Source organism: Apiospora marii (assembly GCF_038362585.1).
Source record: "Apiospora marii strain CBS 49790 chromosome Unknown utg000011l_segment0_segment0, whole genome shotgun sequence".
Classification (NCBI taxonomy): Eukaryota; Fungi; Ascomycota; class Sordariomycetes; order Amphisphaeriales; family Apiosporaceae; genus Apiospora; species Apiospora marii.
The window spans coordinates 433,187-460,813 of NW_027117382.1; the positions used below are offsets into that span (position 1 = coordinate 433,187).

A 27,627-nucleotide genomic window follows, 5' to 3' on the forward strand; every position below is an offset into this window, starting at 1 on the left:
AGGAGCCTGCTTCGACTCATTCAAACATGTAAATGCGAAAGCGCTTTTCTGATGTTCACTCAAGACTCGGTTTCCGCCGTCTCCTGCTGCAGCCCCCGCAGCTCTTCCTGGCATTCCTTGATTTGCCAATTCTCTTCGGTCTCGCCACTATCCAACATGATTTCAATTGCTTCTCGATACATGTCAACCGCCTTGAGATTCTTTCCTTGCGCAGCGTAGATTTCGGCGACCTGCATCATCGCCCCGATGGTGTGCGAATGGGCTTTACCCTTATGCTCGCGGCTCAATTGGAAGGCGGGTTCCGCGAGCTGCAGAGCATCATCCAACTGGGACATGCTTGATAGAGTGGCAGCTAGATGTGTCATTGCAACGAGTGTATTGGAATGTGTTTCGCCCAAATGAGTCTTCGCCAGCTCGAGTGCTTGGGTCTCGAGACATTTCGCATCGAGGTACTGTTCGAGGCCCCAACAGGTATTGGCGAGATTCAGCATACACGATATAGTCTTGGGATTGGAAGGACCGAGATACTTCAAGGAAGTATCCAGGGTCTCTTTCTCCATGATTCTTGCACGCTGAAGGTCGTCTTGACTGGCAAAACATGATGCGAGAGTCAGTTGGCTTTCCAGCGATGAGGAGTGGCTAGGCCCGAGCATCTCCAAACGTATCTTGAGAGCCTCCTCCAACAGGCTCTGTGCCCGGTTATAGTCTTCGCGCTTGATATACGCCATACCCAGTGTGTGTATGATGCTGCTTGTCAAGTCGTGAGATGGCGTCAAAGCACCCCGAGCTATCTCGCAAGCTGGCAAGCCTAAATCAATCACCTCATCAACTCGGTCCATCTCCAGTAAGACCATCATTCGGTTACAAATGCAGTCAATGGTGATAGGGTGTTGTTTCCCGAGTGTACGAGTACTCTCGTCGACGGCATCGGATGAAAGCTCGTCAGCCTCCGTCCAATAGCTGCCGTCAATATCCATCAAAGTATGGGCGAGGCTTGCTTTATACTCTATAGCCTTTGGGTGTCTCTTTCCAAGAACCCTTTCGTAGCTGGCTAGAATATCTCTCTCGCAAGATGCGGCAGCCACATGATCACCTTGCTCAATGAGAAGCATTGCCGAGTGGCTCCTACTAGACAGAGTGTCAGGGTGGTCGTCGCCCAGAATCCGAGCTCGCATTTCGAGGACCCTCTTGTTAAGATTGCTCGACTCCTCGAAATCCTCCTTTTGAAAGTACACATGGCTCAGAAAGTCCATTTCTTCCAGTGTTTGAGGGTGATATTCGCCACGCAAGTCCAATAACGTTTGGACGTTTGACTGAGCTTCAACCAAGGCCGTGTCGTGGCTGCCGCTTTCAAAATGAGTCTTTGAAAGGATTGACATGCTGTCTATCGTCAATGGGTGGGTGCGGCCAAGACGAGACTCGTATGTGCGAAAGACTTCATCGACTAGAGCGATGGCCTTTTGGAACTGACCCAGGCTCGAATACACATTACCCAGGTCCATCTTGATTTCTGTCACATCCTGGCCGATACTTTCCATGTCTTCCAAGACCTTCTCGAAGAGCTCACACGACTCGGCCAGGTCGCCTTTAGAGTGGAGCAGACAGGCTAAAGTCGTTCGAAGGCCAATAGTCAGGACATGGCTTTCACCTAGAACGGAAGCGACATCGCGAAGTTCTCTTCTGTGTTCTTGGCACTCGCTGGCAAGGAGAACTTGCCCCTTGAAGAAAGGTTGTTTTCGATATACCTCTGCAAGTTCTACAGCTCTCACAAGTCCACCCGACCAAATTTCGTCAAATTCGTGATTGAATCGCATGCTGCCGTTGTCGAGCACCAGGAGCTGTTCTCTTAACGATTGGGGAGTATGATGGCCCATTTCCAAAAACTTGTTGGATATGGCGTGGTCCTGAGGTATCCCGAAACCTAGCTTATAGCACAAAGCAAGCTGCAAGGTTATATGTTTCCTAAATTCTGACGCGGATGATGTGAGAGACAGGAGCTCTTCGAACTTTTTGACGATTTGGGAACGAACCCGATAGTCAATATGCGAGAGAACGAATGCAGAAGGGGCGACCTATTGACTGGAGTTAACACGTATCCGAGCATGAGATCCAATGGCACAGCATACCTCAAAATTGGCCATGAACTCCTTTGGGCGGAAGTCCCGGTCAACTGAAGGCTCAGGGCTTTGAAGGGGGTCTGTATGCTCTGAGAGTAGTGACAAGACTTCTTCAATTGCAGACCGCTCATCGTGGCTATCATTCAATGTACGCTGGAAAAACCCCTGAAGTATTCGCCTGTGCGTCATATCGTAAGGGGACACTTCGAGGAGTCGATTGGCTAGATCTGGCATTCTTCGACCACTGAGCTCAGTAACAAGCTGATCGGCATTCGGAAACGCATTCAGAGTCCCGAAGAAAAGCCATAGTGATACCATTCCCAGACCGAACACGTCAATCTTCTTCGCTATTTTGATTGGGCAACCATGGTGATACCTGTCGGGATGCGTCCAGCTGGGTGAGCAAGGCAGCATGACTAGGTCGTCGTCCTCCAGGCCGAATGTCGCATAGCCGAAGTCGGCAAGTTGGACATAGTAAGGACAATCGCCCCGGTTCTCGTCGGAGCACACGAAGATATTGGAAGGTTTCATGTCGCCATGAATGATATCTGGAGTAGTTTAGTAGTTGGCTTCACAGCCATGGGCACGGCCGAAGTGATTTAGAGTGACATACTTGCTGAATGGCTGTACTCTAGAGCTCTTGCCATGTCCACCACGAAGCTGAGCTTCTGCTTCCATGACAAATATTGCTCACGTGTCTCAATAAAAGCACGCAAATTCCCGTGTGGTGCTCTCTTGAATACCAAAACTGGCCACACCTTGTCATCACTTTTAGATTCCCATGCAACTCCTAGAAGCCTGATGATGTTTGGGTGGACCAAGAGAAGATGCGAGATCTCGGAGATTAGGACCCGGTAGCACTTCGACTCAATGTCTTGAACAGCCTCGCTGTCTGGGTTATTGAAGAGCGTATGTGGTTGTATTCGCTTGAAAGACAGACTTGTCTCATTCGATAGCAGCGAATGTCGAATGTTGGCTGTGCCGCCGAACTCGGGCGGCTCGGCTTCGTCGTAATACAGAGGAATAGGCAGAATCTCCCGGGGAAGAAGTTGCACCGCTCCTAGGAAGGTGATGAGATTGTACGATGCATCATTGGATTCAAGTATCGCCACTGGCACTGGTCCAGCCGACCGACTCAGAGACGCAAAGGGATCATATGACATGATATAAACACAGTCGCTTGGCGTACTGGAAACTACCTTTTTCGGACCGTTTGTTGACGCCTGAAAAATGTTGGCGGTGCTCTGGAAGTCGGCGAAAATGAATATGTCGCAGGTCAATTGCTCGTGCGGGGAATGTTTGCCAGCTGACGTACTACTTGACTATCTTATGAGAGGCGTCGACCTGGTTACACAGGATAAATCATTGGTTGGATGTCCTCGGGCCAAAGCCTCTGCTTCTGGCTGACTAAGGCAAAAAGGAGAGTGCAGAGGAACTGTCCACGTGACTGTTTGCTCGGTGTTTCATCTGGAGTCCGACATTATATCCGAGATGCATGAAACAGACAGAAACTGGGCCGGGTAGTAGCATTGTCAGCGCCGATGGCCATGTGACTATTACAATTGACCCATGACCAACTCATAGACGAGCATTCCAATATAACAGGAGAAATATTGTTCTCAGGATAGGGGCAACCATCGGCGACGACAAGGCCGTACTCTGAGGCATTTTGTTTCACCCCTATTCAGATTAGTGCACTGAATCCTAGGAAGCTTTCCTTTCTTGGACGCAGAGCACATGTCGCTTTTTCTTGACACATGTGACTTCTCATTGGGCTCTATGCAATACATAAGGCTGTTTTACGCATATAATGGTCGTATATTTCATCGGCTAGGGATGTGTGCATCACTGAAATCTTGCAGTTCTCGGCCCAGTGTAGTCTCTAGTATCTTCGTCGTCATTCAGTGGAGGCCAGCAATGCTACTATATCATGGTGCCCGCCCTGCCTGGCAAGCCCTTCCGCCGTCTCCGCGCCGCTAGTCCGGACCGACCCGTCCGCCTCCATCGACAGCAGCCACCGCACGACCTCGGCCCGGCCGCTCGAGGCAGCAAAGTGCAGCGGCCGCCGCCCCACGGCATCTTGCTCGTCGATGTCCGCCCCCAGCGCCAGCAGGTAAATCGCACAGTCCACGTGCCCTAAGGATACCGCCTGCAAGAACGCGGACATGTTGTCGCCCGGCGTCCGGTGTGTCAGGTTTGCCCCGTTCCGGCACAAGAGATGCACCATAGGGAGGCTGCCCACCTTGGCGGCCTGGATGAGGGCCGTGGCGTTGTTGTAGCGTCTGAATGTTATGTTGACACTGGCCCGGTTCTCCACCAACAGCTTTGCGGCTTCAACCTGATTCGCGGTCACCGCCATCATAAGTGGCGTGTCCTCCTTGGAGGACTTGATATCGACAGATGCTTTGTACTTCAGTAGACGCTCGATCGCCTTGACGTCGCCGATAGTGGCGGCGTGATGCAACATCGATATGCCCTCAAACTTCTTGCTAAGGCAGCAGTCAGGGTCCGCACCCTTATCCAGAAGTTTCCGGGCCGAGCCGTACTTCTTCTGGTCGAAGGCGGCCCAGAGTGCAGTAGGCAGCCTGGTGTCAATGGGAGATCTGGCATTGGGGTCGGCACCGCAATCTAGCAACTTCTGCACCGAGACGTGGTTGCCGTGATAAGCAGCAAGCAGCAGCGGCGTCGCGCCGGGTAGCTCATAGGATGAGGTCAGGAAGAGATCCAAGGTCCGGGCCTTCCTGGCAAGACGCTCTAGTTCGGCCGACTTGCCCCATTCCGCGAGGAAGTGCAACGGCGTGAGAGCAGTCTTGTACAAGGCCGCTGTTGGATCGGCACCGTACCCCAGGAGCGCATCGAGCACCTTGCTGTCCAAGCTCAGGCTTTTGCCGTTCCTTACCGGCTGCATTGCCATGTGCAACGGGGTCCTTCCATCTGAATCAGGCGCATTGACATCTGCGCCAGACGCCAGGAGCTTTTCAATGGGGGCCAGGAGGTTGCCCCAGGCCGCGTAGTAAAGTGGCGTCTTGCCCAGCTTGGTTTTGGAGCAAGGGTTTGCGCCGGCGTCCAGTATGGCCAGTGAGATTTCGACGTGATGATTCGTCAGTGCTGTAAGTAGGGGTGTCGTATTGTTGTCATTCGGCTCATCCACCAACACGCCATGTTTCAACAAGGCCTGGAAACCACGAAGATTGCCTTTGCGTGCCATGATGTGGAGCGGGCGGTCTCGCCAGTCATTCAGGATGGTTTCAGTCGACACTCCCGCTTCGAGTAATCCTTCAAGATCGGATGCATCATCGCTCCTCATGACGTCTCGAAGGATCTGTTCTAGCTCCATGGGTGTCTTCCCCAGATACTGGTCCCGATTTCTTTTCGGAAGCAGGGGAACTGGGTGGCGCCCTGAGCCCATCCTCTGCAGCATCAAGTCGATCTTCGCACTACGGTTTTGTCAGCTCGTCTTCTGCTTAAAATAGTACAATCTGCACCCTCCTTACTTGGTGAGGACCACAACCACGTGTGCGATCCTTGCCTCGCCCTCTTTCATTTCCACCAGCAACGGTGTAAAGGTCGACTCCTTCTTGAAAAGGTACTTTGTTCTACTGATCCCAGTAGCTTTGGACTTTCTGTTCACCCCCTCAACCTCGTCACTGATGGCAGCGACTGTGTCGTTTAGCTTAGCCAATGTGTCCTTAAGTAGCTGTTTAACCTTCTCTAGGGCCGCCGATTTGTCCATGTCGATATTGCCCGAGTTGTCCAGCAGGTTGTTCTTCAGAACTCTGAGCATTCCCTCGACGGTCTTGCATTGGGCTCTCAGCTTCTGGACCTGGCTGGGGGCATCGTTGAAGTCGTCCCACAGCAGCTTCACCTTCCACGCCGTCTCGACGAAGCCTATGGCTGCGCTGATGGTCCCGATTACCTCCATGGCTTTGAGAGAACTGCCGGTGGAGGAGTAAGGCACCTGAGCGGGACGAGGAAACGAAGAATATGACACTAAGTCGTCACCGAAGCAGAAGAGCTCTCCGGTATACACAGTTACAACAAGTATGGAGGGAGTTGAGATCCTTGGTTCTACCGTTGGGGTAAATGTCAGACATGTCAGCTGGGTGGGGGCGGTACAATATCAGCCACGGCAAGCTATTTACTTAGTATGCAGGTATGGTGCACTGCCACAAGTACGGGTTTAAACCCGGGCCAATAGGGTAGAGACATTGTTGACAAGGATGATAGGGTTTCCATGTTTTGACAGTCTGACACCCAGACTCAGGCTCGGCTCAGAATCGATTCACTTGCTTTGTCATGGTTGCCCTCGGAACAACACAAAAAGACAGGCTGGGGACAATATTCACTGAGAATTGGGAGGGAGGAAACTACAATAATGGTTGGATATGTACATGTTTCATTGCTTTCTATCCCAATACCAATGACCGACATTTCTCTTTCCCATGCTCCCCATATGTTCAATCTGGTTGTGAGTGAGCACGCTGACCAGTTGAGTGTGATAGCGACCTTGTTTGTTCATGTGAAGGATGCCCTGTCCATGAAATTATGTTCGTACAAATTCACGGCACTGGACGTGCTGAGCGATGAAGCCCGAACGGCCATGTGCGATGGAATCGTTGATGTTGTCGGTGTAGGAATGATTGACCTTTCCAAACGTGTATTAATCAAATCCACAACAGATGAAAATATGTCCTGAGACTCTAAGTGTTAGCATCTAATTCTTCCAGAAAGATAATCTTACGGTGAAATTTCTAAGGGCGTTTGAATCGGTGAAGGCAATGGATTAAGATAGCGGTAATGAGGAATATGGTGTTCTGGGGTCTGGCGTTAAAAACACTTACCAACCCTTCAACAAAGCCTTCTCGCTGACACCAACTGACCAGACAGTCAGTTCCATTGACGAAGAAGCTTCGGGGGCTCTCGTCCTCCAGTGTGCTCCAATTTTGCCTTCCAGTGGCGTTCACCATCCCTCTAGATTTCGGACATGAGGGTGACACTTGGTCGCTTGGGCAACTCTAGATCCACTGTACCCCGCCTTGCGGATAGCCTGTAGAGCGTCCCTGAAACGTATCTTGCGGGAAGCCTCTACCGCCATGTGGTAGTACGAAGCGAGGATGACGTCGTACCGGAATATTGACTGCGGTTTGGTGGATACACCGATAAGCTGTAAGCATGCGACCGAGCGAAACATCTTCTTATTTCGCTTGCCCACTGCCCTATGCAGGATGCGGGCACCACGATGACGACGGGGCCGCTCCCGCCGTGGGAAGCCTTGTGGCCAATGGTCGGTAGGAGCACAGAGAGGGTTTTTCCAAGGGCCGGCGGATGGGAGACCCGTGGAGTTGGTGGGGCTATTGACTTGTGCCACCTTGATCGTCAAGTGGCAAGGGCAGCAATGCTAGCGAAAGAAAGAGTACATAAAAAAGAAAGGAAAAGAAAAGAAAATATAGCAGTTGTTGCTGTTGGGAGGAAGACTCGAGAAAGACGAAAAGCAATCTTGTCAAGACCGATAGTGAACATGTAAGGAAGGGTGGGAAAATTTCTGATTTTGAGGGTAGTAGGAAACGAGGTTGATGCGATGAACCCCAAGCTTCCATTCAAAATGGTGAGGGGAGTACCAGTTATCGGCGTTTAGCTAAGGATTTGACCACAACCAATGTTTCTCTTTCGCTGGTGAGGTATCGCTGCTCTACGTCTGACAATTGGCCGGCCCTAGCCATTTATTGATAGTGCTCCCTGATTCCTTAAGCTGGGAAAGCAGTGCCCCGATTCCTGATTCTGATGTGTCCATGACTAAGCGGTATCGATAGTACTTTCGCCAGCAGTTCTGACTGTAGTATGTAGCACAGCTTCAATCAATCCGGTGTGCAACAATGTGTATGAATAGGTAGTAAGATAAGGCTTTAACTCGGCATCACATTACAGCGAGAAGTAGGATGAAAAGACTACAAAGATCGGACATGATATCTCAATTCATTCTACCGAACTATCAATGTGCAACAAATCATGCGGGACCGATGGAAGTGGCAGTGATGTCGAAATGACAGAGGTGGTGGGAAATCCAGCAATGGGCTCAGCAAGTCAGGTATGCTTACAGAAATCTGTAAGCATCCTACTATAACCTGCTACCGAGTCGAACAGAGATGTGTAGTTGTGAGTCCTGCCGACGCCTAAAAGCGTTCCTCGATCAAGCGCTCGACGAGGGAAGTTCGTACCTGTGACACTAAATGTTAATATCTGAATAGTAGAAAAAGATGTGTGAACAAGATGTTTTTCAAGGGTGTTTGGACGTACCATGCCTTCCACAAAGTCCTCACGCTGAGCGCAACGAACCAAGCCATTATTGTCGCTGTCGAGCTGCTTCTAGCAGCTCGACTCCTCGGGCAGGTCCTTGTGCTCAAGGAAATACGTTGGCTCAAAGCGGGGATCCCGACCGGCTAGCCAGCTTCCAGCTCCGCTGTGGAAGTGCACAACCAGCTGCTGACACTTCTCACCGACCAAGGCCTTGGGCCAGACCTTCTCCTCAACCAGGCGGCAAAGCTGGTTGAGGGTTTGCAGATCACCGAACTTGTAAATATTGTTGTCCATGTCATATTTGGCAACAACAGTCAGGGTTCGGAGTGATTCCATGGAGGGGGCGACATCGTCGACGACGCGGCGCCAATCGGGGTCGTTGAGGCGGACACCAATTGAGAGGACCTCGATGGCGCTCAGGGCTTGGCGAGGGACAATGGTGTTCAAGAAAGTGGCTGCCGGAGACATAGCAAGGCCAGTGGGGACCGCTTCCTCGACGACGAACTCATTGCTGCTGTAAAACACCTGAATCGCGACTTGGCGGACAGCACGACTTGCCGTGAAGTAGTACTGCAGAGAGAGGCGTTCGGGTCGCTGGACATCGTTGGGGGCACACAGATAGAATCCTGTCTCGCCCCAGCCAACCCGCTTGTAAGGTGTAACCAGGTCAGTTTGGCTAAGGATGTCGATCTGGAGCTCCGTAGCAAGGTTCTCGAATCCAACCGAGGGCTGGGCGATGGGAGGGTTCAAGCCACACATCCTGCTGGTCGTGTATCAGAAGGATGGGTAGGTGTGGCGGTTGAGTCAGTGCAGAAGCAATAAGAGCTTCGAATTGATGGTGGCGACAGAAGAGCAGAAGGGAAAGTGAAGGAAGGAAAGCAACAGTGTAGGAGATGAGCTCAAAGATTAAAGCAGTGGAAGGATAAAAGCAACCATGTGCGGGGTTCTGGAGGAAATTGGTAAAAACCTCCCCAAGTCTGTTGAGTGATCAAAAAGAACTGAGCTCAGTTCAGTTAGATTTTTTTTGAGTAGGAAGTTCAAGCGCAAGGTAGGTGGGGGTGTATTTATAGGTCCAGAATAGTCAGTGTGGGTCTGTCAGTTTCTATAATCAGTAAAGCAATCACTATAATCCCTAGAGTACAGCTAAAGTACGGTGGGCAGAGGAGCACTGATGCTCCCTAGGGGGCGGGTTGGCGATGGCTTCACCGGGGTGATCCACTTTCCCCGGACAGCCAGGCGGGTTCCCCACGAATAGAAATTGCTTAAATCCCACTAGAACCTTCGTGGCTTTACCTGCTAGGAAATGATACCAGACGCTGCCGACATCATCATCCTTATCTAGGGCATGCCGTGTTTGCATCTGTACTTGCAATAGGTATCTGAGCAAACGGGCCAGAGAACATGACTCAATAAACCCTAATTGTACCGGATTTCATCCGCTCACACAATGATCGTTATGCTTCGTTGCTCTGTTGTAACTGTGTAGCTATTAATGAGGCAAAATTCTGCTTTCTGGGAAGACAAGGCTAGTATCAAATCATCGGCTGGTACACAGGATACCTGGTCCAACCGCTACCACGAAGCACACATAATGTTTACCCCGTTCTCTTTTCCCCGTAGTGGTACTCAGGTAATGAGTCTTGTTGCCTCTTCATCGAGCTGACAACCACTGACAGTCGCATTTGGATCGCTTACAGTATTCTACGAGCAATGTGTTTTGACAAGCCAAAAGAGACACGCATACACTCACAGCCGGGCCAAATAACGACATACATTTATCTCTTCTGAATCACATCTACATGTTTGCCGTTGTTATGTTTCTGTACAGCAGTCGCTTGTCGTTGTTTTTGACTTCCCCATGCCCCACAGCCACCCGTCTCTAGATCCTTGTCGACTGCCTGTGCCCTGACTGTCACGCCACAAAACCAAGCCCCCTAGTCATTCCCAGTTAACTCCAATGTGACACAAATCAGGTCTGAAACCGTTTGCTATTGCCCGTCGAGCGAACGCGGGAATAAACCTCCACCAACAGCCTTCATTATTCCGTTTACTCCAGATTTCGACAGTGGAATCAACAAGTTTTGCTGTAATAATAGAATATCCAATTGAAGTTCTGGTTCCAAGAGGAGATTTGGCCGGTTTATACTCGCAGGGACTGGACACCATTACCCCACACCGCATCTCCTACGATCCCCAAACTCACCTCGACTAGGCACGCAGAGTGGAAGTACGATTGACGCTGACCATGTCTCAACCCCCTTATGATGGGCCCCATGGCCCCCTTCAGCACCGGTGCGCTTCCTGCGACGCCGTACGCCCCAATCTCCTGAAATGCACCGGCTGCCGCCTCGTGCGCTACTGCAGCCGCGACCACCAGGCCCAGCACCGCCCCCAGCACAAATCGCTCTGCAAACACATGGGCAAGCTCCGGACCAAGCTCGAGCACGAGGACTACCACGTCCGCCATGCCACGCAGGACTTCATGACGCCCGCCAACGCCTTCGAGACGCACGTGGGCCATTTCTGGGCCGTCCAGAACACCCGGGAGTACATGCGGGCCCGCTTCGCCCTGGCCGACGAGGCGCGGCTGGCCTGCACGCTGGACGGCGTGACCGAGGCGCTCGACCATTTCCAGGATATGTTGCGGCTCTGCCGCAGCGACAACATGGGCATTCGGGACCACCTGCCGTCTTTGATGTTGCGGCTCAACCGAGACCAGGAGTGCTATGATCTCATCAAGTGGTGGGAGACTGCCGGCCGAGAGGACGACTACGACTGGGGCGACACCGATCTGCCATTCCTTGACATCAAGAACGCCGACGTCACAGAGGAGCCCGAATTCCTGTTGCACCGATTCGGCAACCTCGGATTCCTCGTGTCCATCATGCTGCTCAAGGTCAAGATGCTCATCGACATACGCAACATCAAAGTCGTCCGCAAAGTCGTCACCGGCCGCCTGCCCATCGAGCTCTGGCGGCCGATCGAGCGGAGCGCCGTCAGCGGGCCGCTCTCCCATCGGTTCCTGGCCCGTCCCTACGGCGACCTTGACAAGGTCGAAGGTAAGCTGCTGCGGCAGTGCCTGAAGATAGGAACCGCCATCACCCAGACCAACGGCTTTCTCACCCGGGAGCTGCTGAGCCCCCGCCGCGCCACGTTCGACGCTCGGCCGGGCGCCTACTCGAAGGGCTCCCGTGAGGAAATGGTCCTGACCATGCACGAGGTGTATCCTGCCTGGTGCGAGACGGTGGGCGCGTTGGACCTCTTGCACGACGCGCAAGCCTGCGCCACCCACGGCTTCCGGCAGGAGGTGGCGACCATGCAGAACATCTGCGGGCAGCAGAACGCGGCCGCAAAACGGAAATTACAAGAGATGGTTACGGACAAGACCTGGGACATGCTGAAGCTGGCGGTTCAGGACAGCGCCTACCTGGGCCCGCCCGCCGAGAAGCCGTCGGTGCAGCACGCTCGGGATCACCAAGACGAGTATGAACTACCTCCGGTCCGGATCTTGGGCGGTAGTATGGGCGGTATGGGCGGTATGGGTGATCTTGGAGATCTGGGAGACGAGGACGACATGGAGTGCAATTGCTTTGATCATGACTTCTATCATCGGGGCCGTGATCCATGGGGTGAGGCGTATGAGGCTGGTATCCTGTAATCAACGGGGACAGAGCGGGGTCATCTTGCAAGGAACACTACGAGTATGTGATTTATGGAGTAAGCGAGATGCAGAGATATTATTTGGTCCGTAGAATGGCACAGAGAGGCTTGCCGTTGCTTCATCGATCCATGCGGGCCATTGTCATGTGCATAATAATAGTCGTGGGATAACAGTCGTGGGATAACAGTCGTGGGATAACAGCGTGGGATAATAGTAAAATGTTGTGACATCCATCGGTAACCCGAGCGGCGTTTCCCCAAAAAGCCCAGCCCCTTAACGTTCATACACTTCATTCTGACTGGCGAGAAACGCGGTATCCCGTGACTAGGCTGACCGGGCAGCTGGCAGAGAACGACCAGAACCTAATTGGTCAGACGGGTCAAGCCTCCCAGTATTCTAGGGCGGATGGGAGTCATGTTGTTTCCCGGGTATGATAAAATGTCTCGTGAATGACCGGGGTCAATACTAGAAGAATGTGGTTACGACATTTTGACGTGTGTTGCCGGTGAAGATACGATGGATGATCAATTTGTTCACATCGCATACGGGCAGCACTTGACTCTCGTCGTAGATCCAGAACCTCCGGAACGGCGTTACATCCTGTCCCCCGCGCGTTGTCAGACCGCCGGATGGTCCCTTCGTTCTCGATGCGATGATCTGCTGTGCTGCCTGCACAGTGGACTTCGAGGCGCTTTACTGCGCAACTGCTGTAAGTCACGAGTAAAGTTTGGTGTGTATACCCAAGACTTACGCAGGTCGCTTTCCCGGGGAAGAGATTATGGCGCAAGTCGTGTCTGCTCGCTCCGAGCCTCACTCAGCACGGCCCAATTGCTGGCCCACCAGCCACCGACAGACCCTGCTCAACAGGGGCGGCCCGTCGTCGAAACACGACGCCCGAAAAACGTGCACGGTTTTGGTTCCGATGCGGCGGCCCCGGCGCATCTCCGCGTTACCCCGGATGAAATGAAATCTGCGTGCACGACTAACCCCCGATGGCACGCCGCCCGACTCCCTGGAATGGCCCAAGAGTACCCGCCCTCGCCGCGAGCTTCGTCACCGTCAACAATCAACCACACGGCTATCCAATCGTTATCGTCAAGATGTGCTGCCTCGTCATACAGCTTGTTATTGCCCGAGCCCCCCTCTCACGTCGAACCCCCACGCCGCCGCACCCGGATAAGCCTCCCAGGACAGTCCGCGCCACGCCCCTTCTCCTCAATGTAGTAATACCGCCTCTTGGTCCCGCTCGCCCGCAACCGCCAATCCCAGGGATCCGAAGCGATCAACTGGTTGTACCTCAACATGAACGTAACATATCGCAGGACCAGAAAGCAGAAATAGAAGATGTAAAAGGGCGGCAAGCTGGGCGCCATCGACGTCAGGATATCCATATTTGACATCATAAGCATGTCGGAAGAGGACTGGGGAGGGCTTTCCTTGTTCATCTTGAAAAGCTTGGGCATATACATGTTATTGCAGATCTCAAGCAAGTTACGTGGAATTCAGAGAACGACAGAGGCAATCGTTCTTAAAGAGGAACCTATTTTCCTGCCCCTCATTAACTATGGGGAAACGAAGACAACACATGCAAAAGTTTTCGACCGCGAAGTTCCCAGCAGAGATCCATCACACTACCACGTAATCGCCGTGAAACCCCCGTCTTGGAAGCATACACGTCTACAAACATCATCCCACAGCCGATCACCACGCAGGAACATGTAACAGAACATACACAGAATACAGTGGTTGCAGCCCATAGCGCATCGCACAGATCAGCAACGGCTCCCGCAACCGAGATCTCTCTTCCGACCCCATCAATATGTGCTAAATTTGTCAAACCACAGTTCGGCATTGCCCAACACCGCCAATCCCTTGGACGTAGGAAAAACGAACGATGGTTTTGGTTCGGTAGTCGGTCGGCCGCTGCTCACCGCACGACCCGCACCGTATCCCCAACCTCTCCCCTCTCCACAGAATCGAGTCGTGGCAGAACGTGGGCCCAGACCTTTTCCGCCAGCTCCTCGATGCCCAAGGCCGCATCCACAATCTGCAGATCCTCTTCTTCCTGTCTAAACTCGCCCCGTTCACCGCCCGGCGTGTGAACCATCGACGACGACCCCTTTACCGCGCTGCTGCTGCTGCTGTTGTGCTGGTCCGCCCCGCCCCCAACCACCACCGTATCCATATCAGCTACTGCCGCACCACCGCCATTGACCTTCACTGCCGCTGCTGCAGAAGCGGCTGCAGCAGCCGCAGCCGCAGCGGCGGCCGCCGACGCGGACTCGCGACGCTGGTGACGGTAGGTATGGCTGAGGTCGCCCATGCTCAAGCCCCAGAAGAGTTCGCGCACGCGTCGCTGCATCTCGCCCTTCTCGTAGACCTCGCCGCCCCAACCCCCGCGCTCGCGCGCCACCGACTCCTCGAGGTCGAGGAAGAGCACCAGGTCCGGGCGCGGCAGGCCCACCTCGGGCGCCTTCGCCCACCCCAGGGGCAGCGTCGGGTTCTGCTTGGCGGCGCTGTAGACGATGCCGCTGTGGTAGTAGCGGTCGCAGATGATGGAGACGCCCGCGGCTAATGTGGTTTGGATGGTTTTCCTATTATGGCGGTTAGCTTCGAGCAGGACCAATACGAAAGGGATGAAACGTGCACCGGCTTGCTTGGGACGATAGCAAGGAGAAAGGATGGAAGGCAAGGAAATGGATAATGTCAAACTTACAGTGCCTCCCAGCGGTTGGCGCTGAACAGCAGATGGATAACATGATCCTCAATCTCGGACTGGCCCTTGAGATACGCATCGATCATTTGACCAATGGGCGTCGTGCGATCTATAACATCATGTCAGTCATGTTACCTGCAAACCGTGTTCTTGAGGCATAAGATAGAGCATGCAGGCAATAAAAGAGTGTGCTGCTTGCTTACCAGGAAACCGCATAAACTTCACCTCCCTCCCCTCCTCAATGCACCGCTGCTGAAGAAGCTTAGCCTGCGTCGTCTTACCCGCGCGGTCCATGCCCTCAAACACGATGAAGGCGCCGCGCACGGGCTTCGGCCGCTCCTTTTCCGCGGCGCCGGCGGCATCGTCCGCTCCTTCCTCGTCGCCGGCGTCGCGCATCGTCGCGTCGCCATCCTCGGCGCCGGTGGCAGCGTCTGTACCAGCGGCTGGAGCGGAAGGTGCCGGTGGTGCCGGGATCTGCGCCGACGCGGCGTCTTGCGGGGAGATCTGGGGGGCGGCGAGGACGGGGGCGGCAGCGGAGGGCGCAGGCTGTGGTGAGGCTTGGGGAGGTTCTTGGTCCACTGCTGGTGGTGACGCTGCTGTTGACGCTTCCGGCGACGCCTGCGGCGGGGGTTGTGGCTGTTGCTGCTGCGGTGTTTGCTGCTCTGGCTGTTGGCCTGGTGTCCGAGTTTGTGTAGCTACGACGATAGAAGGAGGCGTGTCAGGAGCGGTCTCCTGACCACCAGGCGTAGTAGGATTGGCAGCCGCATCAGCTTTAGAGGGTGTGAGCGGCTCTGCCTGCGGTGCAGGGGGCGGAGATGATTGGGTATTGCTGCTGGACGCCCCAGCGGCAAGCTGCGACTCCTTCTGGCCGGGCGAGGACTGCAGTGCCACGGCCGAGGAGGCAATGGTGGCCGCAGTGGCCAGGTCGTTAATGGATGACATTGATGCAAGAAGAATCAGACGAAACCGCGGGAAAAAAACGACAGAGAGTCGATCGATGATGGGCTCAGACGAGCGAACTTTGTATGCAGTCCGGACACCTGCAGCTCCAATGCAATGAACGACCGGGCGGTTGCAGCTCCAATGGAAATGTAAAACCCAGCAATTGGCGAGACTAAGCAAGGAGGATTCGAATCAGGGGCAATTGGAAAATGCGCTCGCTTTCTGAGACCTATTCCGGTTGGTCATTGGCTTGGAAAAGTGTCAAGTTGGAAGAGCCGCATGAATGTGGGAACAGACGGGCAATTGGCATCGCGACTTTCCCACGATGCGAACGCGTTAAGTGGTGGTTCCATCACGTGCATTTCCCCCGCTTCCGGATTCTTGCGTTCGGGTGATGCGACTGGACGTCACTAGGCGCGCAAACAAAAAGGCGCCCTTGCAGCAGCAAGGAATGGTTCGAGCAAACTCGCTCTCAATCGGGCGCTTATTCTGCATGGAAGCTATCATCTTGTACATATGACTTGCAGCTGGCCATGATGCAAGCTGCCTAGATGACCAGGCCAAGAGTATTGCAGTTAGGAGATAGATGGTTGCGGGCTGGAGCACCCGACAATGCGACTGGGCCCTGTACGACAATTCCTCAAATTCCACCATTTCAAGTATCGCATGGTGATGAAGGTAAAACGTTGTAGAAAGATGCCAAAGTAGCAAAGTTGTTATTCAGACAAAGACCAAGGTCAAAATGATTTCAACGCCAAAAAGCCCGCTGGTATATACAGAATCCGTACAGTAGAACAAACAACCAGAATCGCAGTAGTTCCCAAATCGACTTCCGTAGCCGTTGCTATGCCGCTTAGCAGAATGTAAACTCCTCAATACTCCTTTTCCAACCGCTGGCGCTTCCGACTCATTATTAGCGACTGTATTAGGTCAGGTTACTGTCACATCATCACTCATTCGACGTCATCTCAGTTCATCCCAGTCATCTAGGCATAAAGACGCATGACAAAGATTCACATCTCTTCCCCTCAGCACGACGACGCTGCTTCAGTCTCGTCTTTCGCGCTGCTGCTCTCCCACACCTCGAAGCTCTCGCCAGCACCTTCAATGGGCTCGAGCAACGCCACGCTTGGCGCAGGCTCGTCGGACTTGCCCATCAGCTCGTCGATTGACTGGGCACCATCCTCAACGACAGGCTTGGGAGCTGCGCTCTCGTCAACCTTGATCTCGGGGATGTTCTCGCGATCCGTCTTGACTGGCTGCTGCTCTTCTTCGTCGTCGCCGGGGATGATCACCACGCTCGTCTCGTCGCAGCCTCGGCAAAGTAGCCCTTGACGTCCATCTCGCCAAGCGGGCTTCGCTCCTTCTCGACGAACATATCGTCGGCATCGGCAGCGAGCCTCGCAGTACGAGGTCTGGCAGTCTGGGACACGTCATCGACGGGAGGGACATTCTCCTTGCCCTCGGCACGCTCGCGCTGTTGACGACGCTCGCTTTCCTCGTCGGAGCTGATGTCCAAGGTGCAAGTGCTGTGTTGCAGAAGGTTGGTCATCTCCTGCTCGGCAGTGTCTTCGTGAATCTCAAAGATCCATGACGACTTCAGGTCACCCGCGTCAATGCTGGGGAAGTCTGAAGAGCGCGTAGAAGGCACAGAGGCAATGGAAGACTTCGACGCAGCAGGGGTTGCTGACGCTTCGCGACTGGTGTAGCTGGGGATGGTGCCCTTGAGTGCAGCGTCAAGAGAGAAAGGGGCAGGCGACGACGAGGCACCAAGTCCGAAGCTGGGAGGGTCGATCCGAGAGTAAGGACCAGCAGTGCGACGACGCGACGAGAGAAGACCGGTTCGCTTGCCACGGGTGGGCGATCGACCGGCCGGGGCCGATAGTGGAGAAGATTTGGCAATACCGGTGTTCAATCTGGAAGTGGGCGACTTGGGGTTCAGGACACTACGGGGACGGGGTGCGGCTACTTTGGAGGTGCTGGTAATGTTGCTGGTCGAGGACGACTTGGTGAGCAGGAAAGTGGCGGGCTTAACGAAGTCCTTGGTCGAGGAAGAAGTGTCGGAGGAGCCCTTAACTCGCTTCGAGAAAATGATTGGGTCGACATTTTCGGCGTCGTTATCTTCGGGCTCGGAAGCCTTCCGCTTTCCTGGAGAAGTTGTAGAGACAGCTGTCCGATGTTTAGCATTATTGACCCATGGCAATCGGAAGATAATCATTTTGAACGTGTATTGGGACAGTTTGCACATTAATCGCGTAGCATGCATCGATGCGCTATTGAGTTGAGTGCGTGCAGCTTGCAGCATCGACTTCAAGTCTTGCGACACATGTTGTGGTGGTGGTACGATTGGAGGGGCATTTCACAATTGGACTGAGCAATCGAATCCCTGTACAAGGAGGGACGTGCGAAGTGCTGAGATTGACTTACAATTTTGTCGGTTCTTGAGGCTCGTCAGTGTTTGCAGACGGGTGCCGTCGAGAGGCGCAAAGGGTTGACGGGAAAGAGTGGCCATTGTGTCGTGTTGTGCTCGATTGTTGTGGTGTGGGGTGGATGTCGCCGACCGTCCGTGGGCAGAAAAGAAAGGAATTACCAGGCAAAATGCCCAATGAGGCTCCCAAGCGAAGCTCGTAATGCCTGCAAGCTTCTGTCTGTCAATCGAACAGAAGCAAGCTGTCAAAGATCCTTGCTAGGCGTCGGAAGGATGAACGTGTAAATTCAGTAGTAGTGGACAGGATGGCAGGATGCGATTTGGGTCAACGAGTTCCAATCCTTTGGTATTGTGTTTGTTTATCTTTTTTATCACTTGGATGCCAGCGTGCTGTGTTGGGCTGTTTCAATTGAAGGACGTCGAAGAGCAGTTTCTCGGGGTAAGAGGGGAAACAGCAGGAGGGAAAAGTGGCGAAATGGTGTGAAGAGGGAATCACAAGGTCTTATTGCAACCAGGCAAGCAGTCGATCCCGTCCCGTGTGGAGATAGCGAGCGAGAGAGATGGGAGGAAGACAGAAGCGAGGGCGTGAGTGAAGGTGAGGGGAGGGGTGGGTGGTCGCGAAAAGGTGAGGCCCGGGGGATGGAGAGATTTGGTTGATTGCCCACAATGAGGTAGAGCTGTCTCAAAAACTGCACGTCGGGTCTAGCAGGCCGCAGCTGTTGCAATAGGCGCTGTCTGTTAAGCGGGCAGAGGAGAGGGAAGTACTGCTTGCTGAGAGTGAGACTTGGGTGTGGGCGTTGCAGTCAATTAAAGAGCTGGACGAATCAGGGATGGGACGGATTTCGCGCGATATGCAGATTGCAGACAGAGACGGGAAATGGTCGAAAAGGAAGGAAGTAATGGGTGTGGTACGCTCAGGCCTCAAACCGGCTTCCTGCAGGTTAAAGTTGAATCGAAGTGACGAGACGAGACACCAGATCAGAGAAATGGGATCGTGTAGCAGACGCGTGGTGTTGGTGTATCTAATGCGCTGCGTGTTTTTCCACTCCCTCTCGTCCTCTCGTCCCCTTCGATCCAATCAGGCGGTCAGAATGGCCCGGCAGGGGGCGGCCAAGGGGGTGCCACTTTTAGCGTGGAGTTACAGCACTGGTTAGTGCCTGGTGGGGTTCTTCGGCTTGCTTGTGGGTGGGCTTTCTCGCTTTCAATGCTGCTGCTTGCTGCTTGCTTAGCTGCAACTTCGCGGTCACGCAGATCCGGGCTGTGTCGCAGCACTTTTGCAGTTTGGCGTTGGACGACCACCAAGCACAGCAAGCCAGCCAAGAACGTTGGACGTTGCCGAACCAGGGTGGCCGTAGTAATTCAGCTACGGCCAGGAACACTCATGCATATGCCCATTTCCCCCTCCACGGCACATGATTTGCTGGCAGGGCGTTAAATCAAGTCTACTGTCTCACCCTCACTAGAGCCCATGCAGGTCTTATATGCCCATCTATACGAATCCGTCCTAGTTAATAGCTGAATCTCGGGCAGCATAACGAATAAAGCAAAGTTCCCAGTCCGCTCCTCCCTCGGCTGTTAGCCATTAAGTGCCAATTATCGCGTCACGATTCCTGCCATTGACTGGAGCGGAGATGGAGAGGGGGGGTCGAGAGGGTCGACGGACGGGCCGCAAACCATTAAACCAGAACCAGAAGCCACGCTTCAGTCGCGCTCAAAGGGAGACCAGGGGCAGACCGGCCTGTTTCCACGCGTAAAGCACGCCCAAAGGTGCCGGGGTCACACGCTTTCGCGTTCTTAAAGGGATTGACGTTCCCCGTCTTACTGCTTCTAATTGACCGTCATTGCTCAGTCCGACACGCTACTGCTAATCGTCATTTGGGGGCGACGCGAACAGATACGAGTTCGAGACCTCATTTGGCTGCGTCCGACCTGCGCACCATACGAGATTGAACAGGCGTGCAGGTCTTGTCTGTTTCAGTTCATGCATAGAGGGCTGCTCATCGCAATTGCTGGAGAAATCATGGATCACTTATATCCGCCGGTTATCCCATATATCTCGCAGTCTACGAGTCTGAAAGCCTCTCTCTTCACCGAGGCAGGCAGTGTTGCTTGCACGCGGCGATGCTTCTAGGCTCTCGTCGCTCCAGTCCCTTACGCAACCCCAAGTGAGACTCTTCCTTGGGTGCTCCGGCCGAGTCTCCCAGCCTGCCAGACATTGCGGTCTCTGCAATACGTGGCCCACCTCGAGTGAGCGCATTAAAGTTGATGGGCAGCCAATGGACCCCCATCGACCCAGAGAAGGATCTCCGCCATCAGGCCTTGGGCTCTCTGCCTGACGACATGCCTGGCCGCAGACGTCGCGACCGTCTCCCCCAGCCAGTTGGGATGGGCTGAATGAGCCTGGCCTTCCGGCCCCAGGCCCAGACCAGTCGTGTCTTTGTCTTTGTCCTTGGGGTTGCGCGATTTCCCTCGTGCGATTCATGCCCTTCTAATAGCCAAGGCTATCACGCTCGGCATTTGTTCTCGTCGCCTGGCTGGCGGGCTGGCTGGCTGGCGGGCTATCAGCGGTGGCTCTGTTGGTGGCGACGGGCTAGTGCTAGGCCGTACCGTATGTCTTCCTTCTGTGTGCCGTAGCTGCTTCGCACAAGCAGGCTAAGTGGAGAGAGGCTCTTACACATTCCACAACTGGCGGACAGGCAGACCAATAGGTAGGCAGCCGTTGTACTGGGGAAAAGCAATGTACCGTCCAGAAAAAGAGAAGATCATTAGTATCCGTCGGACTGGGCCATTCTGTGATGCAATTCGAGGTCATCAAGGTTTCACGGTCCCGTCTCCCAACCACCTAATATCTTATTTCGTCTTTCGCGGCCACAAGGTAGAACGAACTTTGGAGGCGCCACTCGTCTAGGGAAAGTGTTTCTTCTGCACGCACTTCCGTGTCAAATCTCTAGCGCGGAGTCTGTCTTGTACCTCTTGACCAATGTGCTGCAGCTCCTTGGGCCCTGCCAACCTCCTCAACGTCTGATATGGGATCCCATCCGTCGCGTCTTTTCTCGATTGAAGTCAACGTGAGAGACCTCAGAAGATACGTCTTTGGATACCTACAGGCCACTGTTTCAAGAAGCAAGTGCCGCCAGCCATTTCCGCGTTCTTGCGCTTTCTACGAGAACTAGTTCACTCTTTTCTGATTCACATTCGATGGACACGTATCGTAAGCCATAGCATATACCGGGTATGTAGTAACTATCTGTGCCTCATTGAGATCGACGATGTTTAGGCTCAGTGGTCAAGCGACTGATGTGCCTTCGCGCCTGCATTGAGCTATCTCAAGGTGCGCATATGTGTTTGTCGTCGTTCAGATCCCATTCTTCAGCATCCTGGCAATCGCGCCGAACCACACATCCCGTCTCAGCCGCATCGATTCGGGAGTCTCCCCGTACCCAATTCCCCAAGTATTGTTGCGGTGTTAGATGGTTATGGCGAATCCTCTCGTCCAGATTCCTTCCGCCATGTGTCGGAGGATGACCAAAGATCTGGCTGTTCATTTGCCTGTCGACTGCTCAGCAGTAGTCGACTGCTCAATAGGGGCCGACTTGATGGCAAGGATCATCTGGTCGACAAGGGCCATCTCTTCTTCGGTGAGCGGGTGGTCGATAGACACTGGCTCATCTGCAGCAGAGGTCGATTGCACCTCGCGAGGCAACTGGTCAGCAGCGACAGCGTTCTCGATGGGAGCCGGCTGCTCAGCAGGAGGAGCGTCTTCAGCACCAGCTGCTTCCTTCTGAGCAGTAACCAATTGGGTGTCGGAAGCAGGGTGTTCGACAGGATTTACCTGCTGGGCAGGGACCGACTCTTCTCCAGCAGGAACCAACTGCTCGGCAGGGTTCAGCTCTTGTCCAGCAGGGCCTGATCGCGCATCAGGCGATGACTGGTCAGTAGGCACCACCTTTTCGACGTGGGCCGGCTGCTCAGCAGGAGCAGTGTCGTCGGTACCGACAGGCTTTTCAGGCTTCTCTTGAGCAGTGTCGGACTTTCCTTCGATAGGTGCCACTTTCATGTCAGGAACCGACTGCTTGACAGGGCCGGTCTGCTCAGCAGGAACAGACTCTCCTTCGCCAGGGGCCGGCTCTCCATCGGCGGGAGTGGTCATCTCTGCATCGACCGAGCGTTCATCAGGAACCGACTGCTCTGCAGGGGTAGACGTCTCGGCAGGGGTTGACGTCTCGGCCGGGGCTGACTGCTGAGCATCCAGTTTCATGATATCGCGTGCAGTGTACGAGCCAGCACCTCGCACTATCTTCGAGTAGGCATCGAGCTCTCTCTGCTTGAACGTCAAGGCCTTGATCGTTTCCTCATCGCGACTTCCGATGTTGCCGAGACCAGAGTAGGACTGGAGTCCGTCGTGGTAAATCCAGACGACGCGGTCCGTTGTCACCTTGAAGCCAACGCGCTCCCAAATCTTGTACGGCCACGGCACGCCGTTACTCCAGATGGCGAGAGTGAGGCGGACATCGCGTCTGCTCTGCCACATGTTGAAGACGAGCGCCAAGTGGTCCTGGAGGAGGAAGCGCGTGTCATCGTTGAAGCAGTCAGGCTCCCAGTTGCCCTGGCCGTCCACCTTCGAGCCGCTGAGGACATGGAATGCGGTCTTGTTGGGCTGATCGTGCTGAGTTTTGAGGCTCACTTTAGAGCTTCTCTTCAAGGCGAAGGCGAACTCTGTCAGCTTGGGGACAGGAAGATCCGGATGCTGGGCTGCCATGCTATGGATGATGGCCTGGAATCCGCCGAGGCCATGGTAGGTAAAGGGCTGGTAGAAGATATCCGGGCCGAGCGGGAAGGCGAGCTTGAAGTTCGCGTGTCCTCTCTTGGTGGCTGGATGCTTCCACTTCCATTTTCCGTCGTTGTCCATGAAGGCGATGTCATTGCATGGTAAACTCTCAATGCTGCTATCAGAGGTCGCGTCATCGTCCATGCCAACATCTTCTGGGGCACCATTATTGGCAACGGCGTCGACCATGTTGTTGACCTTGGTGTCGGTACTAGGACTCTGGATCAGGTCGTCGGGAGCAGCGCCGACAGGAGCAGCGGCGACGGGAGCATCATCAGTGATGCTGGTCTCACTCTTCTCATCGACCTTGATACCATGGCTGCCGCCACCTTGGATGGGACCTTTGTCAGTGGTGGCTTCGTGAATGGCATCGTTGGTGATCATACCTGTGGCGCCGCTTCCATGTCGCGATTGACCAGCAGAGCCATCGGCGATCTTGGGGGCACTGTTGTTGTCACTGTCCTCGTCCGAAGTGTCAACCACTCTTCTGTTAGCAGTTGCGCGTCGTTTCGTGGGCGTGAAATCCGAGTCTGAATCATCATCAGATTGCTTGCGCTTCGTGGAGAGTCGCGGCTTCGCAGGAACCTTCAAGGTGACGATGAGGCTGGGCTTCTTCTCCATCGTGAACAATTGTCGGTTGCAAAAGTGGAATGATCAGGGGGTCGGCGATGATGATGAAATCGAGGCAAATCGCCGAAACAGGGTTTGGTCGCGTGTAACTGTGAGGATGGTTCTCTTGCACAGAAATGTGAAATAAAGCAGGGATTTCGCAAGAGATGTGTGAGCGATGAAAAAAGGTGAAAGCTCAAAGGCTGGAGCTTGCTGGAAAGAAAAGATAATTAGGATATCCCACACGGGAATTGAATAATGGGAGTGTGGCTTGGGTCCAGCCAGGACTTGTGTGCCTATCTACAATCCCGTCACATAACAATCACATATTCAATGTAATTGAATACTCGCGACTCATTATTTTTCGCGCGACTCATCGCGACTCGTGAATTGTGATGTACTGATCTCATTTGCAACCAAGGAATATTCCTGGCTTCTCATTTCCTGTGGCGGGCAGGCTCAAGTGAAGGCATCAGACTGGATTGGGTTCTGTCCCACCTCAGACGTCTTCGCCCACGGAGTCATCGCCCTTCTGGCTTACTACTTCCGCCAGATAGTCCGTGGACAGAAAGAGGCAGCTGCCTACGCCGCGTAGCAGGAGGCGGAGAGCCTGGAACTGGAGCAGTTCCGCCAGGAGGGCCGCGACCTCCCGCTCTCGTGCCCGTGGGCCGAGAGTCTGGTACCTCTCTCGTGTCGAAATAAACAGCAACACGATTCCCAGAGCGCCCATTTACATACCCTGAGAAGTAAGAAGGGAAAATACAAAACGACTGATTTGAGAAAGAAAAGGGTTTAATCGGGTTTTTTACGTCGTAAAAGAAAAGCGTGGTTTTTTATCGTTTTATGTATGTATATCTGAATTCGACACGCGCGTCGTAGCCATCTTCAGCTCCCACAGTTGCCTATCAAACGTCCGTCCTAGGTAGGAGATTCCTGGCTTCTCACTTGCCAGGTGTGCTGGCTCAAGTGAAGGCAGCAAGCTATGTTGGTTCTTGTCCCATCTCAGATCTCTTGCTCTCGTGCCAGCTGGCTGGAAGCCTGGTACCCATCTGCAACTCCCACAGCTGCATATCAAAGCGTCCTTCCCGCAAGGCCACCGCATCCCCCGCGTACATGAACGTTTTCCCCGAGAGCTGCGAGGGCTCCTGGTCGTCGACAAAGAAGATACGGCAAGGTGCAAGGCAGTAAGCGCTTGTCTCGTAGTAGGCAAGCTTGTGCTCGTCTTCGGCCGAAGTGATCTCGCCAGCGACGCCGACAACTTCTTCTCCCGGTTTTCCGTCTACCAGGGCCTTGTAGTCCCCCCACTTGGTCAAGCTGTAGCCGATGACCTTGGCAGGCCGAAGAACCGGTGCCTGTTCCACTCCAAGTACCTCTGCCAACGCGCGAGGGTCTTTGAGGGTGCCGTAGAAGAAGTAATGGATGGGTTTGTACCCCATCGGGGAACGGGGTGGTTGTGGTGCTGTCACTATCTGCTGGATAGCGTCCGGACCTGCGGCTTCGAGGTTGGCCATGTACTGCGAGGGGCGTTCGTCCATATGGCGCCGGCGTGGTGCTGGAGGTAAAGGCGGAGGGGTGGGAGGGCATTTTTGAGTTTCATCCATTCTTAGATGGCTGGGCGAGGGTACTGGGATCCACGAGTGGTCACATTCAATTTGCTGATTTTCAATTTGTGGCCTTCTGTTTCTCAAGGAGGAGAAGTTCACTCATGTTGACAGGAAGCAAAATGATGAAGGAATATAACCTGCTTGCTGCCTGTTTGCTTGTTATTTTGCTTGTTATGCACAGCCACACTACGCGCGCGCTTAGTATGCCAATAACGTACTTGGGAACCTCTCTCTTTAGGACATCTAAATATGGATTCTACAGAAGAAAGCTAGGTCAACTTATACCCTGCGATGACGTAGCTGTACGTTTTTAAACTATCACGGCCCCGATTGCCATGTCCAACGTTGTTTTGTAGTACGTTATCTCTTAACTCACTTGTGCAAAACTTAAGATCACAAGGTTCATGGATTACGAATGAGGGATGATCTTGATATATAGGTTTGACCATGTAAATATGTACAGTGAAGCTCCGTCAACTACCTACTACCACCATGCATCGTAACTCATAGAGAGGCGTCTCTATATTGACATAACCGCTGTCCTCAAAAGCCCACCCCTTAAGGGGCGTACGCCTTCAAGATCGAGTTGTAGTACTTGTAAGCCGTACCGCTCGGGGGCTCAAAGCTGTAAATGTAGTCCGCCCACCACGGGCCGCCCGCCCACCAGACGGCGCCCATCCAGACATCGCTGTTAGCGAGCATGTGGTCGAGCATGCCCTTGACAGCGGCCTCGCACTGCGCGTTGGCCCCGCCGGCGTACTCGCCAATGATGCCCTTCTTGCCGTTCTGGCGCAGCCACTCGGTCGCGCCCACGACGCGCTGCACGCCGATCTCGGACGAGACGCAGGCGTCCGAGGTGCCGGAGCCGTCCGCGTCGAGGTACTGGTGCATCTCGTAGACAAGCTTGTCCTGGGGGTCCGTGAGGGCCTTGAGGTTGTCGTTGGTCGTGTTCCAGTGCCAGGCGCCGGTCCACGAGTTGCCCTCGGCGAAGATGTACTGCGAGGTGGCGCCGGCGGCGCGGATGGCGTCGATGGCGGCCTGGTTCAGGTCCAGGACGACGGACTGGTCGACGTCGTGCCACTCGTTGTTGGTGTCGAAGACGACCTTGTCGTTGCCCTTGAAGGCGCCCGCCAGCGTCGTGTAGTAGGCCTTGAACTGGCTCGCGTCGGTGATGATGTTGCCGTAGTAGCGGCCGTAGTTGTGCGAGTCCAGGATGGCGTAGGCGCCGGCCTTGGTGATGGTGTCGACCGTGTGGGTCAGGTTGGCCAGGTAGCCCGCGTTGGCCGTGGCCGTCAGCTGGTCCGGCACCAGTCGCTCCATCAGGAAGGCGACGCGGAAGGCGTTGTAGCCCTGGCTGACGAGTGTCTGTGAAAGATCATTAGCTACTGTCTCGCTGGTTATTACTAAGAGGTTGGGCTACTTACGGCAATGGTCTCGTCCGACGGGAAGTAGAAGTCCTTGCCCCAGACACCGGGGAGGTTCTTCTCGCCGAACTCGGCGACGGACTGGTTGATGCCGAACCACTTGAACTTGCCCGACGACGTGGACGTCGGTGCACCCGCGGCCGTGGTCTTGGTAGAAGTCACCATGGTGGTTGTGGGGGCACTGGTGGTGGGAGCAGGGGCAGGGGCGGGAGCACTCCCGGGCAGGCACTGCGAGTACCAGTCGTTGGAGAAGGTGCAGGTGTAGCCATCCACACAGGTCGACTCGCCCGCCCAGCCGTTTCCACCACACTGGGCGTAGGGGCCATTGGCCGCAGCGAGTGCGGCACTGGCAAAGGTGCTGCTCAAAACGAAGGCTCTCATCCTGACGGTTCGGATCCGAGATGGTCAAATAGTGCGACTGGCCAAGACAATGGTTGGTGCAGACTCCCAAGATGCAGCCATGGCGATGCTTCGCGCTCTTTATACATGGCAGGATCGGGGGCCTGGGCCGGTGGGCGTTAGCTAGTGGTCAGGGGTACGGCTTTAGTCTGACAGGGGTAAAGTCAATTCCCACTCCACCACATCCCCTTTGACATATTAGATCAAGATTGCAGTCTGCGCTAGCCTAGCAATCCCCTGCGGAATAATTATGGCAAGGACCTGCAGTATGGCAAGACCATCGTCCTATGTCAGCTTCTGACCAGATGAGCGAGATCAGGTTGGTGGCCCCGACGAACGATGCACTACGGAGGCGCTCAAATAACGGCGCCCCGCACCACGCGCTGAATCAGGCAATGCGTGCGTGAGGAACGTCCCGCCTAGGTGTTTGATCTGTATTGAATTGATTCAATGCATTGGTCCTTGGATCAGCGGTGTCGTCTTCAACGACAGCCAACAATACCGAGTAATTGGCACATCCGGGATTTCTTGTTTTCCCTGTCATCGCGCACAGATTGGGTGCTCGTCCGAAGCCAAATAGCGGACGGACGTGCTCCGTAGTTAGT

At 54.2% G+C, this 27,627-nt stretch overlaps 12 protein-coding genes across 12 annotated transcripts; 1 reads left to right on the forward strand and 11 right to left on the reverse strand.

Moving 5' to 3' along the window:
* Nucleotides 1-59: 59 nt before the first annotated feature.
* On the reverse strand, nucleotides 60-3,280 carry PG985_013197 (uncharacterized protein; the record flags this gene model as incomplete). Its single annotated transcript, XM_066832963.1, has 3 exons — nucleotides 60-2,072; nucleotides 2,127-2,665; nucleotides 2,731-3,280. The coding sequence occupies 3 exons, from the start codon at nucleotides 3,278-3,280 to the stop codon at nucleotides 60-62; spliced, it is 3,102 nt and encodes a 1,033-aa protein (XP_066677703.1).
* Nucleotides 3,281-4,014: 734 nt separating this feature from the next.
* On the reverse strand, nucleotides 4,015-5,454 carry PG985_013198 (ankyrin repeat-containing protein; the record flags this gene model as incomplete). Its single annotated transcript, XM_066832964.1, has 1 exon — nucleotides 4,015-5,454. The coding sequence occupies one exon, from the start codon at nucleotides 5,452-5,454 to the stop codon at nucleotides 4,015-4,017; it is 1,440 nt and encodes a 479-aa protein (XP_066677704.1).
* Nucleotides 5,455-5,607: 153 nt separating this feature from the next.
* Nucleotides 5,608-6,039, reverse strand: PG985_013199 (uncharacterized protein; the record flags this gene model as incomplete). The annotated part of the gene is made up of 1 exon (XM_066832965.1): nucleotides 5,608-6,039. One exon carries the CDS (start codon nucleotides 6,037-6,039, stop codon nucleotides 5,608-5,610), a length of 432 nt encoding a protein of 143 aa, XP_066677705.1.
* A 2,441-nt stretch (nucleotides 6,040-8,480) lies between these two features.
* Nucleotides 8,481-9,170, reverse strand: PG985_013200 (uncharacterized protein; the record flags this gene model as incomplete). The annotated part of the gene is made up of 1 exon (XM_066832966.1): nucleotides 8,481-9,170. One exon carries the CDS (start codon nucleotides 9,168-9,170, stop codon nucleotides 8,481-8,483), a length of 690 nt encoding a protein of 229 aa, XP_066677706.1.
* Nucleotides 9,171-10,656: 1,486 nt separating this feature from the next.
* PG985_013201 (uncharacterized protein) lies at nucleotides 10,657-12,069 on the forward strand (the record flags this gene model as incomplete). The annotated part of the gene is made up of 1 exon (XM_066832967.1): nucleotides 10,657-12,069. The coding sequence occupies one exon, from the start codon at nucleotides 10,657-10,659 to the stop codon at nucleotides 12,067-12,069; it is 1,413 nt and encodes a 470-aa protein (XP_066677707.1).
* A 1,148-nt stretch (nucleotides 12,070-13,217) lies between these two features.
* On the reverse strand, nucleotides 13,218-13,541 carry PG985_013202 (uncharacterized protein; the record flags this gene model as incomplete). Its single annotated transcript, XM_066832968.1, has 1 exon — nucleotides 13,218-13,541. One exon carries the CDS (start codon nucleotides 13,539-13,541, stop codon nucleotides 13,218-13,220), a length of 324 nt encoding a protein of 107 aa, XP_066677708.1.
* Nucleotides 13,542-13,999: 458 nt separating this feature from the next.
* PG985_013203 (thymidylate kinase) lies at nucleotides 14,000-15,730 on the reverse strand (the record flags this gene model as incomplete). The annotated part of the gene is made up of 3 exons (XM_066832969.1): nucleotides 14,000-14,666; nucleotides 14,789-14,897; nucleotides 14,992-15,730. The coding sequence occupies 3 exons, from the start codon at nucleotides 15,728-15,730 to the stop codon at nucleotides 14,000-14,002; spliced, it is 1,515 nt and encodes a 504-aa protein (XP_066677709.1).
* A 1,028-nt stretch (nucleotides 15,731-16,758) lies between these two features.
* PG985_013204 (uncharacterized protein) lies at nucleotides 16,759-18,242 on the reverse strand (the record flags this gene model as incomplete). Its single annotated transcript, XM_066832970.1, has 3 exons — nucleotides 16,759-17,034; nucleotides 17,067-17,899; nucleotides 18,158-18,242. 3 exons carry the CDS (start codon nucleotides 18,240-18,242, stop codon nucleotides 16,759-16,761), a joined length of 1,194 nt encoding a protein of 397 aa, XP_066677710.1.
* A 3,457-nt stretch (nucleotides 18,243-21,699) lies between these two features.
* PG985_013205 (uncharacterized protein) lies at nucleotides 21,700-23,607 on the reverse strand (the record flags this gene model as incomplete). The annotated part of the gene is made up of 1 exon (XM_066832971.1): nucleotides 21,700-23,607. One exon carries the CDS (start codon nucleotides 23,605-23,607, stop codon nucleotides 21,700-21,702), a length of 1,908 nt encoding a protein of 635 aa, XP_066677711.1.
* A 487-nt stretch (nucleotides 23,608-24,094) lies between these two features.
* PG985_013206 (uncharacterized protein) lies at nucleotides 24,095-24,325 on the reverse strand (the record flags this gene model as incomplete). The annotated part of the gene is made up of 1 exon (XM_066832972.1): nucleotides 24,095-24,325. The coding sequence occupies one exon, from the start codon at nucleotides 24,323-24,325 to the stop codon at nucleotides 24,095-24,097; it is 231 nt and encodes a 76-aa protein (XP_066677712.1).
* Nucleotides 24,326-24,575: 250 nt separating this feature from the next.
* Nucleotides 24,576-25,196, reverse strand: PG985_013207 (uncharacterized protein; the record flags this gene model as incomplete). The annotated part of the gene is made up of 1 exon (XM_066832973.1): nucleotides 24,576-25,196. One exon carries the CDS (start codon nucleotides 25,194-25,196, stop codon nucleotides 24,576-24,578), a length of 621 nt encoding a protein of 206 aa, XP_066677713.1.
* Nucleotides 25,197-25,757: 561 nt separating this feature from the next.
* On the reverse strand, nucleotides 25,758-27,004 carry PG985_013208 (uncharacterized protein; the record flags this gene model as incomplete). The annotated part of the gene is made up of 2 exons (XM_066832974.1): nucleotides 25,758-26,564; nucleotides 26,624-27,004. The coding sequence occupies 2 exons, from the start codon at nucleotides 27,002-27,004 to the stop codon at nucleotides 25,758-25,760; spliced, it is 1,188 nt and encodes a 395-aa protein (XP_066677714.1).
* Nucleotides 27,005-27,627: the final 623 nt, after the last annotated feature.